The 14,148-nt window shown below is 38.1% G+C and overlaps 1 protein-coding gene across 24 annotated transcripts in view; it reads left to right on the top strand.

Moving 5' to 3' along the window:
- Nucleotides 1-14,148, top strand: part of LOC119565840 (protein diaphanous-like) — a 30,859-nt gene that overhangs the window by 1,937 nt on the left and 14,774 nt on the right. For 5 of the 24 annotated variants that reach the window (XM_043543742.1, XM_043543739.1, XM_043543740.1 and 2 more), the window contains 6 exons: nucleotides 4,941-5,057; nucleotides 8,783-8,914; nucleotides 9,080-9,199; nucleotides 9,524-9,602; nucleotides 11,541-11,586; nucleotides 13,009-13,025. In XM_043543742.1, coding sequence (XP_043399677.1) covers nucleotides 5,053-5,057; nucleotides 8,783-8,914; nucleotides 9,080-9,199; nucleotides 9,524-9,602; nucleotides 11,541-11,586; nucleotides 13,009-13,025 — 399 coding nt within the window. In that variant the 5' untranslated portion in view covers nucleotides 4,941-5,052. Of the gene's footprint in view, nucleotides 1-3,558; nucleotides 9,200-9,523; nucleotides 9,989-11,540; nucleotides 12,144-12,183; nucleotides 12,298-13,008; nucleotides 13,026-14,148 lie in introns of those variants that run through there. The other 19 variants (XR_006289860.1, XR_006289858.1, XM_037895783.2 and 16 more) reach the window with 15 other exon arrangements.

Raw genomic sequence — 14,148 nt, forward strand, 5'->3', positions numbered from 1 at the left:
AGTGGTCTTTGATTCAGTAGAATGTATTGACGTGTCTGAGCCTGAATGTCAATGTCAGGACAAAAAGAAAAGGAGTACTTGTGGCACCCTAGAGACTAACAAATTTATGCATCCGATGAAGTGAGCTGTAGCTCACAAAAGCTTATGCTCAAATAATTTGTTAGTCTCTAAGGTGCCACAAGTACTCCTTTTCTTTTTGCGAATACAGACTAACACGGCTGCTACTCTGAAATCTCAGGACAGAAAATCTAGAAAAGGATTTGAAATATTTAAAAATCTTCTCTGTAACCTGGTTACATGCCCAACTGTAAGCAGCCATGTGACTAAGTTCATTCAGCAACAGCGGTCTGCTATCATTGTCTGTACAGCTTCCCCAGTGTCCCACTAGATGTGGGACGTCTTCCAGAGACATACTGTAAAGACATGAAACTGTGTGTATAAATAAAACTCCACTAACTTAAATGTTATCAGTTCCTTCTTGCTGTCTATTTTGTCTTTCATCTCCTGTTTTTTTTTTCATTCTTCCCCACTTCATTTTACAAGCCAATGTAGCATCCACTTGTGTGTTCTCTTCTTTCTGGTTCTCGCCTATGCCCTCACCCTTTTTAGGCAGTCATTGGCATTCTGCTTCATCTGAGTGCAAACTTTTCATATCTGGGGAAAAATGTTATGTCTTTCCAAATAGGTGTGCCACTAGACAGCTAGGCTTTATTTTTTTAAAAATCTTCCCTAAGGCACCCAGCCATTTACAAGACAGTGCAAGGTTCAAACTTTTGACTTCTTCAAATTAAATATCTACTGAAGATTATTTATTGAACACAGTTGGTGTATTTTGTGTACAATAAAGGAGGGATGCTACACAATTAGATTCCTGTCCAAAGCAGCTTTTTTTTATAGCACGTATGTTTTACATTTTAGTAGGGCCTCATGGACCACATTGTCTCTCACTTGCAATCACATGGACCACTTCCCCTCCCATTAGCAAATGCATAACATTCCTGTGACGAGTTTCAGAGTAGCAGCCGTGTTGGTCTGTATCCGCAAAAAGAAGAGGAATGCTTGTGGCATTTTTGAGACTAACAAATTTATCTGAGCTTAAGCTTTCGTGAGCTACAGCTCACTTCATTGGATGCATGCATTCGTGTGACAAATTGCTTTTAAGGAAAAGTAATTTTAGGAAATAAGTTATGTATCTTTAGTTGTCTTTCTTTTCCCTTTGGAAAAAAGTTAATCACGCTCTTGCATTTTGTTCTTCATTTCCTCTCCCTCAGCCATCTGTTCTATTCCTTTTCTTCCCCCCTGCTCGTGTTTCCCTGCTCCACATGATATACTGCCTATCTTGTTCCCCTCTCTCTTGGTCATTTCTTTCCTACTGATGGCTGGAAATTTCATTTCCATAGGTAGCTCTCAACTGTGAGGGCTCCCATTTCCCTTTATGCAGAAGTGGTTCCTAAGAGAGGCAGCTAGGGTGGTACCCTGTTACTTTCATTTGCTTCTTTGTAATGAAGAAGGAAGAGCCTAGACAACTGCAAAAGCACTTGGAAACCAGGAAGAGGAGCGAGGACAATATAAATTGCCTGCTGGCTGTGCATCACCAGTGGTCAACAGAATACAATTGGAAATTACTGGTTTAAAGGCACAGTGATTGCAGAATAGTAAGGCTGTCAAGTGATTAAAAAAATTAATCGTTCAATTAATCGCACTGTTAAACAATAATAGAATACCATTTATTTAAATATTTTTGATGTTTTCTACATTTTCAAATATATTGATTTCAATTACAGTACAGAATACAAAGTGTACAGTGCTCACTTTATATTTATTTTTTATTACAAGTATTTGCACTGAAAAAAAATCCAAAAGAAATACTATTTTTCAATTCACCTAATACAAGTACTTTAGTGGAATCTCATCATGAAAGTTGAATTTACAAATGTAGAATTATGTACAAAAAAAGGCATTCAAATATAAAACAATGTAAAATTTTAGAGCCCGCAAGTCCACTCAGTCCTACTTCTTCTTCAGCCAATCGCTCAGACAGACAAGTTTGTTTACATTTGCAGGAGATTATGCTGCCAGCTTCTTGTTTACAATGTCACCTGAAAGTGAAAACAGGCGTTCTCATGGCACTGTTGTAGCTGGCTGGCAAGATATTTACGTGCCAGATGTGCTAAAGATTCATATGTCCCTTCGTGCTTCAACCAGCATTTCAGGAGACATACATCCATGCTGATGATGGGTTCTGCTCAATAACAATCCAAAGCAATGCGAACCAGTGCATGTTCATTTTCATCATCTGAGTCAGATACCACCAGTAGAAGAAGGTTGATTTTCTATTTTGGTGGTTTGGGTTCTGCAGTTTCCACATTGGAGTGTTGCTCTTTTAAGACTTCTGAAAGCATGCGCCACACCTCATCCCTCTCAGATTTTGGAAGGCACTTCAGATTCTTAAACCTTGGGTTGAGTGCTGTAGCTATCTTTAGAAATCTCACATTGGTATCTTCTTTGCATTTTGTCAAATTTCAATGGAAGTGTTTTTAAACGAACAACATGTGCTGGGTCATCATCTGAGACTGCTATGAAATATATGGCAGAATGCGGGTGAAACACAGTTCTTCCCCAAGGAGTTCAGTCACAAATTTAATTAAAGCATTATTTTTTTAACGAGCGTCATTAGCATGGAAGCATGTCTTCTGGAATGGTGGCCGAAGCATAAAGGGGCATATGAATGTTTAGCATATCTGGCACGTAAATACCTTGCAGTGTCGGCTACAAAAGTGCCATGCAAATGCCTGTTCTCACTTTCTGGTGACACTGTAAATAAGAAGAGGGCAGCATTATCTCCCGTAAATGTATACAAACTTGTTTGTTTTAGCAATTGGCTAAACAAGAAGTAGGACTGAGTGGACTTGTAGACTCTGAAGTTTTACATTGTTTTGTTTTTGACTGCAGTAACAGTTTTTATGTAATGGGAAAAAAATCTACATTTGTAAGTTGCACTTTCAGGACAAAGATTGCAATATAGTACGCATATGAGGTGAATTGAAAAATTTTTACACTGCAAATATTTGTAATAAAAATAATATACACTTTGATTTCAGTTACAATACAGAATACAATATATATGAAAATGTAGAAAAACATCGAAAATATTTAATAAATTTAAATTGGTATTCTGTGATTAAAACTGCGATTAATCGCGATTCAGTTTTTTGAGTTAATCGTGTGAGTTAACTGCGATTAATCAACAGCCCTACAGAATAGGACAATACAATATGGAAAATCAGAACTGGGAGCAATCATTGTCGCCAGACCAATATATAGAATTAGAAATTTCTTGAAGGGGAGTAATCCATCACTAACTGTGCAGTTGCCTTTTCAGCATGTTTTGCTAGGCTGAGGCTTTTTGAAATACCAGCCACTTTATTAATAGGACCTCCAGGATGATGAATGCCTTCTTTATTTTTAAGATGGAGGAGGATACAGAGATGCCAGTGGATCAGGCTGACTCTGCTATTGAAAGTGGTGACATGACAGAAACCAAAAGCAAATGAGTGTCTACAATTAAAATAATAATTTAAAGTACCTAAAGAAATGCACCTTTTCCAGTAATAGTTCTTCTATTTTGGGGGCCCTTTTTGTGTAAAATATCACCTTTTACAGGCATGATGGGTTGATTTCCATATTAAGCTTGCTTTTTAAATTCATCTAATAAAGTAACTAGCATAGACATTAGTGTCTTTATAAGGGTTTGCATATAAGTCTAAAAGATCCATGTGTAGGGTTTGCTGAGATGTATATTCAGGTATATTGCTGTATTTTCACTTTAACTAGATTGACAGTTTACTAAAAAACCAATCAGGATGCATATTCTGTTTCAAATGAAAACACCAAAAACTCAAAGTGTAATTCTTCTGTAGACTAGACTAGTTTTTTAGAATAGTCTGAGAAACCATTTTTATCTAAAAGTACTTGGTTTAGTGAATTTATATTAATCTAAAATTCTTATATTAAGAATTCTGGTCAGATACTTAAATTAAGAACTTCTGTGCACCATAACACTAGCTGCTTACTTTACTTTTTGCTTTCCTGGGATATGTTTGAATATGCCATATGTTTTCAAATTCTGTCTTATTTTCCCTTTTCATCTGTGGCTGCCTTCCTGGTAGCTGCCCACTTCCAATCTGGCCCTAAAATTTCTTTCTAGTATCTTGAAAGTTATATTAACTTCTAGTAGACTCTAAATTAGTCCATTTGGTGTTCTCCAGTTTTTCCTAAATTTGAGAACTAATACATGGAGTAGAAAATGCTGGTATCCTTTTTCTTGTGGTATGACATTTATTCAGAAATGATGTTTTGTCAGTCCCTTAAATTTGTTTGCAACTCCATGATTTTTGTAGCCTATTGCTAATATTTATTCTCATGATTGTTATATATAAAGTGGTGGTGTCTCAATTACAAAATTGAAAAAGGTCATGGTATAAATGTGAAGCAAAATTTGCCCCAGAGCAGAGCTTTATGTGACCCTCCCACTAGAGTGAATTTCACTGACAGAAAATGAAAATTTCAGTCTGTAGGTAACTCATGATCCTCAGAATATTCATGTGCAGTAGCTCTCATCATGACTGTTCTAATTTGAAGCAAATGTAGAAGTGTAATAAATGCTGTTCAACATATACTCAATTAGGGCCTAATCCAAAGCGTGTTTTTCCATTGACATTAGTCAGCTTTGGATCATGCCCATGCAGCAACAGGATTACAATGAAAGAAGAATGCATAGTTTAAAAAAAAGTAGAATGCAAGTTTAAAAAATGTAAACTAATAGGCATTGTGCAGTGTGTCAGCGGGCAGTTTATATGGAAAAGTTTGTTAATGGAGATGTAATTTAGTTATCAGAGCAAAGGTAATTGCCTTCTTTTGTTTCCTGCCTTTTCATTCAGGGGACCAAGAGGTCGGGGCAGAGGAAGAGGTGGCAGAGATTTTGGAAACAAGGGACAGCTTTCATATGTCAGAGGGAAAATGTGAGGCAAAACAATTAATGGCATTGGGGCCATGAGGTAATACCTGGCAAACTAATAATTTTTTATTGCATTGTTGACTTTCTCAAGAAGGGGCATTTTATGGTAGGTGGACCAATCTGTAACATAAGGTAAACACTGAATTTTACAAATAAAATGGAATGCTTTCAAAGACAATGATGAATGGTTAGGATAGCCTTGACATATATTGTTGAAGTTAAGGGTGACTTCATGTAAGTTTATCTGTATTTTCATAAATGAAGCTTTCAGTTGTGAACTTCTCAAAGACATATTTACTTTTGAAGTTAATGTCTTTTGGGTGGGAGTGTTACTGAAGAGGGAAAAGAGTTTTGGTAGTCAGATTCTATCAGGAAAATAGGACAGCTTTTTATTATTAAACAATGCCTTTGTCGTACTCTACTCCGGGAATTATTTTTGATCTTCTGTGATAGATAACATATCCATAACAGTACAGCACTTAAATATTTGTGGCACTTTGAATGTGGATGTATTGGCTGTCATACCTACAGATGTGTTAACAGTTATCGCAGGCTGGTAGCACAAGGTGTGTATATAAGTCATATATACTTACTTAACATGCCTATCTCATTACTGTATTTAGAGATACAAATTTAATTAAAGGACATGGAAACTGATTATTCTTTCTCTTTCATTGCAGTCACAGCTTGAAAAGTAAAATAGTCCAATTGGCCCTCTTATGTGTCCATGTGCAAATTTCCTAAAAGCAGTTCTTCATTAAGGAGACCCAAACTGTGTAAACTGGTGTGTGTGTGGTAGAAGGTGAAAATAAAAGCACAAACGCATCTCAGATGCTGCAACTCTGTCTGATGTGCGAGTGAGTTGGAGCGGGGACCTGCTGATCTCTGTGGTGGGGAGATTGTTGTAAAAGACACTATTCTCGCTGGAGGAATTTCCCCTGTAGACAGTTTTGCAGAATAGTGTCTCACAAAACCAAAACCATGGGGTCTTGCAGCTAGACAGATAGGGGCACCTGCTCTCGCTCTCACCAAAAAAAAAAAAAAAAAAAAAAAGACAGTATTATTGTCAAAATATTATTACATTCATTTCCCAGATTTGAAAATTCAGGCACAGGTTAAATGACTTGCCCAAAGGCACAGAGGTGATCTGTGGAAAAAGAGTTGAGATTAAAACTCAAAGATCTTGTCTCCAACCCTCTTGCACTAACCACTCACTACAACATACTTCTTCTAAACAGCACTTGTAAAGTGGGGATGCCAGGAAGAGCGCCCTCAGTTACCAGTGGTGAAGTTGAGAGGGAAGGAAAAGAGAATATCCCTAACATCTACAAAAGGAAAAACTCACCCAAGCATAAAGCGATTGTAGTTTTGGAAAAAAACAACAGAGCCAAGAGTCTTACCATAAAGAGGGATTGTGGAACAACAATAGCATCTTGCTGCAGTGTTTTGCCCTGGAGGGCAGAGCAGGAAGGGGCCATCATTTTCTCTTCATGACCCTCTTATTAACTGTCCAGGGCCCGAGCAGCCAACTCAGGAGTCTGTTGCAGGGACCATGATTACCCAGTCAAAGCCCTCTTTCAGGAACTGTCATCCCTTTGGTTGAGTGATGCAACAAGGCAGCACAGCAGGTGGGATCTGACCTTCAAGCCTCACCCCACAATCCCACCCTTGATGGGAAGGCCAGCATGCCTTACGGAATATGGAGGCTCCTTATTTTTTTGTCTTTCCTTGGGACCCTACTGTGACGGGTTCTCCCTTCCCCCCTGGGGTGCCACCTGGAATTGTTGTGCACTGACTCACCAGCCTGGGCTCCCTTTACACTGTACTGCTGTGACAGGCCCTCAAGCAGGCCCCTCCAGCACACATACAAGTAGGGACACACCCAGCTGCAGCTACACACAGATGCTGAGATTAGTTCTGCATGGGAAGGCTCAGCTAAGGCACACCCCCTTCTGGAGTGTAAACCCAAAATTATACCGTCTTGCGCTGCACAGGGAACTATACAGCATAAGCTCATGAAATTTGCCCCCTCTTTCAATGTGGAGGAAGATATACAACAGCTTTCTGCCCCCCGTTATGATTTCCACACACTGGTTTTAGACAAAACAGAAACAAGATTATTAACTACAAAAGAGAGATTTTAAGTGATTAGAAGGGATAGCAAACAGATCAAAGCAGATTACCTAGCAAGTAAACAAAATGCAATCTAAGCTTAATATACTAAAGATATTGGATATGAGTAGCAAATTCTCACCCTAATTGTTGTTTCTGGCAGTTTGCAAAGATTCTTGAGGGCAAGCTGCACTTTCAGCTTAAAACTCCAGGTATTCCTTTTACAGGCTAGAAATCCCTCTAGCCTGGGTTCAGCCCTTCTCCCCTAGTCCAGTCTTTGTGTCTCAGGTGTTTCCGGCAGTCTTCTTGGGCAGGAGTCAGTGAAGAACCATGATGATGTCACTCCCCTCCATTAAATAGCTTTTGCATATGGCAGGAACCATTTGTCTCCCCTCTTGGTTCCCACGCCCAGTCAGGGGAAAAACACTGGTATTCCAAGATGGTGTCCAGTACCAGGTGACTTGGTTACATGCCCCTGTATGGGGACAGCAGCCATGACTCAGAGGCTGTTTGTAGTGTCCTCAGGAAGGCTCCCCAGTGGGAGATTAGCATCTTCTAAGACCTGTTGTTTTCCCTAATGGCCCTTTCCAGCCAGCCATCTAGACTGATTGCATTCTGTCTAGTGGGCATTTCCCAGGTGTAAACACATTTGCAATAGATGCATAGACAATATTCCTAATTTCAGATACCAAAATGGTACATGCATACAAATAGGATAATCATATTCAGTGAATCATAACCTTTTCAATGATATCTTACATGACTTATCGCATAAAATACATCATAGTTAGGCCATAATCATATCCTAATAATATCACTATGAAGAATATGGGGCATAAGCCATTAATTCTCATTTACCTCCACAGACAAATTTACTCTAAACAATTCTTCCTTATGGAACCAAGCTATGTACATTTCTCTACATGGTTGTAAAGTGATGCTTAACACAAAATCTTTTGGAAGTAAGAAAGGGGAGCTATAATGAATTTATCTTACAGTTGTCTATAGCACATAGTACGTAAGCACTAGTGAACTAGACTTGCATGAAATATGTATTATCCTTTTATGAAAAAAGAACACTTTAAATTGCTGGCCGCTATAAACCTATAGAAACATGAAGCAAAAAGGGTTAGGAAATGTCAACCCAAAATGAGAAGCAGGAATTGGAACCAGTAACCTATTCAACCATATGTTGCTTTAACAAAATTAAAAACAAAGTTAAAAAACTATTAACGCTTAACTTCAGTAGCTCAGTAAAGAATCACTCTATAGAAAACAGGTAACATTACATGTAACTTCCCTTGAACAAGATGGTAAGAAGCTGGGGAGAGACTCCTTGCAAATAGGTGATGGTTTAAAGATTTCTGTAAAAAAAGTTCTCTATTTTCGTTATATTCATTTGGCATTCCATTCTTCTCTAATTTCAGTAAACGCTGTATAGTATTAGTAAGTAGTCATGTTTTTTCTTGAAGCTTGGCAGTAGACATACATCTTTTGAATAATGTTTGACAATTTATTCATCCCTTCTTACAAAGACAGTTCCAGGAGCAGTTTTTACAGTCTTCACGTTATATTATTGCATCATTATAACTCTACAATGAAATAAATACAACTTAACTTTCAGATCTGTACTGAAAACAAGTGTCTTTCCAGATGTGGGATAGGAAGAATGCGTCCATATCCTGACCCCCGAGGCCAAAAAGGAGGCAGAGGGGGGCCACCTTTTCTACCACCCTCACCCATGAGAGGAATGATGAGAGATCCTTTCTCACTTCCACCACCAAGGTTAATTTTGAGAACATTGATAGAAAGGTGTTTGTTTAAAAATGCTGGATGTGTACTGCTGTAGTCCAGTTTCTCTAAGTGAGAAATTGGTTCACATAGGAAGAATCCCAGAGTGTTTGTTTTTTGATGCAATATGAGATTGTTTGATTGGACTTGTCTGTGCAGACATGGACTTCCTCCTCCACCATCACTACCAGGACCAATGGGCTTCAGAGGCAGGCCACCTCACCCCAGAGCCAGAGGGATGCTGCGGATGCCAAGAGGTCGTTTCCCTCCGCCAAGAGGGTAAGAATGTTTCTTTGTCTTGTCTTTTTAAAATTAATTTTATTTGAAACCTAGAATTGCAGTAATTTTAAAGCTGTCTCTTGCAAGTATTAAAATCAAGGGCCATATCCTATGTAAACATTTCAGATTCCATTGTTGTAGTAATTTTAACTGCTGTGGAAGCCTTTTAAGTATGCATGAGATTGCTAAGAACAAAATAAGTTTAAATCCAAATTGTAATGTAGTGTTGTGTCTCTTTTGTTATTTTAAAGCAGTTATCTTGAGGGGAAAAACAATTCTGTTTGTAGTATGGTGAAAGAATTATGCTATTATTATCTTCTAAAGGGTAACAAAGTCACCCTTTGAGGCCAATTGGAGATGGTATACAGACCTTTCGGAGAGCATACGACAAGCCTTATCTGAGGTGAGAACATTTTAAAAACTTCTTTTTATCACCCATAATTTCTCTGTCCTTTACAGTATAAAAAATTATTTATGCAAATTTTTCTGACAAATGCACATGTGTTTAGTAACTAGTTTAGTCAAGAGAAAAAGTGGTGAGAACTTTAGTATTAAAGCTTCTGTTCTTTATCCTGTGTTACAGCATATGTCAAATAATAGTTCTGGAGTCAGTTACTATAATGTCCTTCGTTTGTTCTAGTAGTAATTTCTAAATTTAGAAACTGCTTCACTTGTTTTTGCTATTGAGACCTATATTTTGAACTCTTGGAATTTTTGCTATGGGGAGACTGAACAGCAGAGCTGAAATTCAAGCTGGAAGTTCTGTTGAGTTCAAGGAGCAAAAGACTGGTATGTTCATTATGACCCTTAATTACTTATACTGTAATTACTGTAAGGTACAGTTAGTACAAGAATATTGTAGAAGCACTTAAGTTTTCTGTACAGAACTACAAAACTTTTTAGGAAAGAAGTATGAATACTGTACATTAGAATACAGAATAGAAACCAGTGATGACTTCCAGTTGTAAGTGTGTGTATAAATAGGTAGTGTCTCTTATTTTAAAACTGATATTCAGTGAGAGTTTTCTTGTCATCTACATTTTTTTTTTGTTTAAAACAATAAACTTTAAAACATTTTGTTGTGATCCAAAATACAGCATTTACGCAGGCTTCCTGAGATATACTGTCCTGAAGTAAAAAGAAAAGGAGTACTTGTGGCACCTTAGAGACTAACAAATTTATTTGAGCATAAGCTTTCGTGAAAGCTTATGCTCAAATAAATTTGTTAGTCTCTAAGGTGCCACAAGTACTCCTTTTCTTTTTGCGAATACAGACTAACACGGCTGCTACTCTGAAACCTGTTCTGAAGTAGTAGTTAACACCAAATTTATATAAAAATAAACAGTAGAGCATGCATGCTAAAAAGTTAGCTTAATTGATGACTTACAGAACTGCACGTTCTTGCTATGTGTCCTGTTTCTAGTGCACCAACTGGAGAAAAACAAAATAAAAAACCCCAAGGGGTCTTTTCAGATAAAGTTTCAGTATAACAGTAAAATAAAACTAAATTGAGAGAAGGGATTTTTCAAAAAAAAATAAAATAAAATTGTAAAGTGGTTTTCAAACAGCAGGGAGGATTTGGTCTATGATATGTCCATTTTTTTCTTTTAAAGTGTTATGGTGAGGACTTCAGAGGTTAATTTTTCAACCCCAGATATATTGCATGAATATGAGGCTGTGATACATCAGGGATCGGCAACCTTTGGCACATGGCCTGTCAGGGTAAGCCCCTGGCGGGCCAGGCCGGTTTGTTTACCTGCTGCGTCCACAGGTTCGGCCAATCGCAGCTCCCGCTGGCCGCGGTTCGCTGTCCCAGACGAATGGGGGCTGTGGGAAGGTTGGCTAGCACATCCCTCGGCCCGCTGCTGCTTCCCTCAGCCGCCATTGGCCTGGGACGGCAAACCCGTGGCTAGTGGGAGCTGCGATTGGCCGAACCTGCAGACGCGGCAGGTAAACAGCCCGGCTCGCCAGTGGCTTACCCTGATGACCACGTGCCAAAGGTTGCCAATCCCTGGGATACATTAACAGAAAATATCAGACAAACCAAATTGGTTTCACAGATTTGAATGAGAAGCAAGTAAAAAGACAACATTGTTTATAAAAGCCGCTATGTAAATTCATAAAGTCTGTTTAGTGTACTAGGATTACCATAATCTTCTGAGATTTGTGCACTGAGTACTTTGGCAGAAGATATTGAGCAAAAGTAAATTTTATCTTTCATTTCCTCTCTTCTTCTCCCCCCTTTTTATTTTACAGAATTCAGTTTTCTTTGAAAAGTTTGTCATGGCAGATTTTTTGGCAGCAAAACTAATCTTTCTGCTTCTTATCTCTAATTTCTCAGCAGATGGACCATCACCGTTTGAAGGAGCATCTAGTCAAAATTATAAGTATCCTAAAGAACTCTCCGCACTGGTTGCGATAAACTCATTCAGTAATGAGGTCACCCTTTTGTAGGGCAGGGATTATGAACTACTTCTGTATAGAAAGGTGAGACGCTAGATTTTTTTTTAATTTTTTTTTGTAGCGGCTTGGGAAAAAACACCTTATTTTTAATAGCACTTATTAAAATGCTGTTCATAGTTTTCATTATTTCAAATTAGCAAGAGCTTGCTTTTCTAATATCTAAAAGTTTGAGAGTAATTAGTGCGTAATTAATAAAAAGTTTCAAAGAAGAAACTAACACAAAATCTGATGTGGTAGGGACAGCTGTCACACAGATATCAAATGTTGATTGTATACTGTCAAGTAATATTATATGATATTAGTTGGATAGTTTTTCTTCTGATTTTTAGAAGTTGCATTTTTTTATTCTTCAATTTATTATTCTATCAAAGAATATTACTTTTAAATACACCTAGCAAGGTGAGCACGGAGTCAGTAAGTGTAAGTAAGAGTTAAAAATAAGAGTTTTTAAGGAAGCAAAAATAAAATTCTCTTAATGCTGCATTGTCTTTTTTTTTTCTCCCCCTCCCTTTCCTGCACAGAAATACTGTACTCTGAAAAACAATGTAAGTGGGGAAAATTTGCATTAGGGAATCTGCTTTCAGCCCTCTTACTGAATATTTTTTTTTACTTGATTTAATAAACTAAGTTATTTATAAGAACCAGAACTCTTGTATGATGATCCCTGAGGCTTTTACTGTGCATGTGATATCTGTAGCGTAGTCTTTCTTAGTTCTGGAGAAAGCAGATCAATATTAGTGGAAAGAGCATATAATAGGTTTGTTTATATGCCTATTTATGTCCTCTGTTGGCTGTAGGCGTATAGAGCAGGGGTAGGTAACCTATGGTATGCGTGCCAAAGCTGGCATGGAAGCTGATTTTCAGTGGCACTCACACTGCTCGGGTCCTGGCCACTGGTCCGGGGGGCCCTGCATTTTAATTTAATTTTAAATGAAGCTTCTTAAATATTTTAAAAACCTTATTACTTTACGTACAACAATAGTTTAGTTATATATTATAGACTTATAAAAAGAGACCTTCTAAAAACGTTAAAATGTATTACTGGCATGTGAAACCTTAAATTAGAGCGAATAAATGAAGACTCGGCACACCACTTCTGAAAGGTTGCCGACCCCTGATATAGAGGATTTGTAATCTGTACTAATATATCAAGGCTGATATATGCCTGGATGTTCAACAGAAAGATGAATGATCAGCCACCTCATAATATATCTTACAAATGGAACTAGGCAGAACATATTGGTTTGGAAAAGAAGGGGTAAACGTACGTGCAGTTCTTACTTGTATATCACTTAATACTCTGATACACTAGTATTAATTATTTTCATTTAACTCCTCATCTGACGGACCAACAATCAAATATATATCCTTTCTGAAAGCCATTTCATGTGAATCCGTGTTACGGGGCAGCCTACTTCTGACAACCCTTTACTAGGTTTCGGTGAAGATAATGGAATTGAGCTGCATGAAGATGATGAAAGTTTCAAAAAATTATGAAATAATGGTGACTCACTGGTTAAGGTATTTAAAATTCTGGCCCTGTGAGTCCTGTCTCCAGTTGGTGCACTAGAAACAGCAAAGTGTTTTAAAACTAAATTAGCCTTTTGCTGTGTCTCTCCAAAAATTGGTGTGACTTTTTATTTACTACTTCCAAATTAGATTGGTGAAATCTGAGTTTTAAGTCTCCAGATACCGTTCTCAATTTTTAAACACTTGTATTGATAGGAATTTTAAATCACTTGGTTGCTAAAGAACTGCTCTCCTCCCCACCCCCCAACAAATAACTTAAGCCTGTTTGTCATGGTGGGGGTACATTTGTTAGGAGGGAGGGAAACGTCTGTTCCCTGACTCGTACTTATTTGGTCTGTCTCCTGACACTGGTAGCCTGAGTTCCCTGACCCTGTAGAATTGAGGGAGAGACTCAGAGGGGTAGGTGGTCAGTGTCAGCTGCTCTGCACAAATAGAGACTCTTTAGTTCCCTGGCAGAGCAGCTGGGAAACAAGGAGATCTTTGAGGATCCTACAAGGTATCTAGAGGGGACTAAAGAAGTCCTCTATAGCAGCCAGAGGAAAAGGCCTGGCTGGAGCTACCTGCAGCAAGAGGCAGGTGAGGGTTGAGATACAGGTACACTAGTGATGAAGTACAGGAAATTTTTCCTTTAATTGACCGTACTGTGGATAGAGAGCTTCAGGCACCAGAGCTGTCAAGTCTGTGGCTTTCATTAGTACTCATTGATCCTTACATCTGTTTGTGAAATACTGGCTCTATTGTCAGTAGTATTTCTTCCATTGATTTCCATGCAGCCAGGATTTCAACCTTGGTATCTGTGAGACGGGTGACTATAACATTGACTCTCACATTACAAAATAATGCGTAGGTATTAGACTTCGTAATGTATGAAAACTTTGCAATAACAATCCTTACTGAAAATGCACATGGAGAAACTAGTGGCTATTTTTTGCTTAATGTATTATGTTCATGTTGCA

Source organism: Chelonia mydas, chromosome 3 (assembly GCF_015237465.2).
Source record: "Chelonia mydas isolate rCheMyd1 chromosome 3, rCheMyd1.pri.v2, whole genome shotgun sequence".
NCBI lineage: Eukaryota > Metazoa > Chordata > Testudines > Cheloniidae > Chelonia > Chelonia mydas.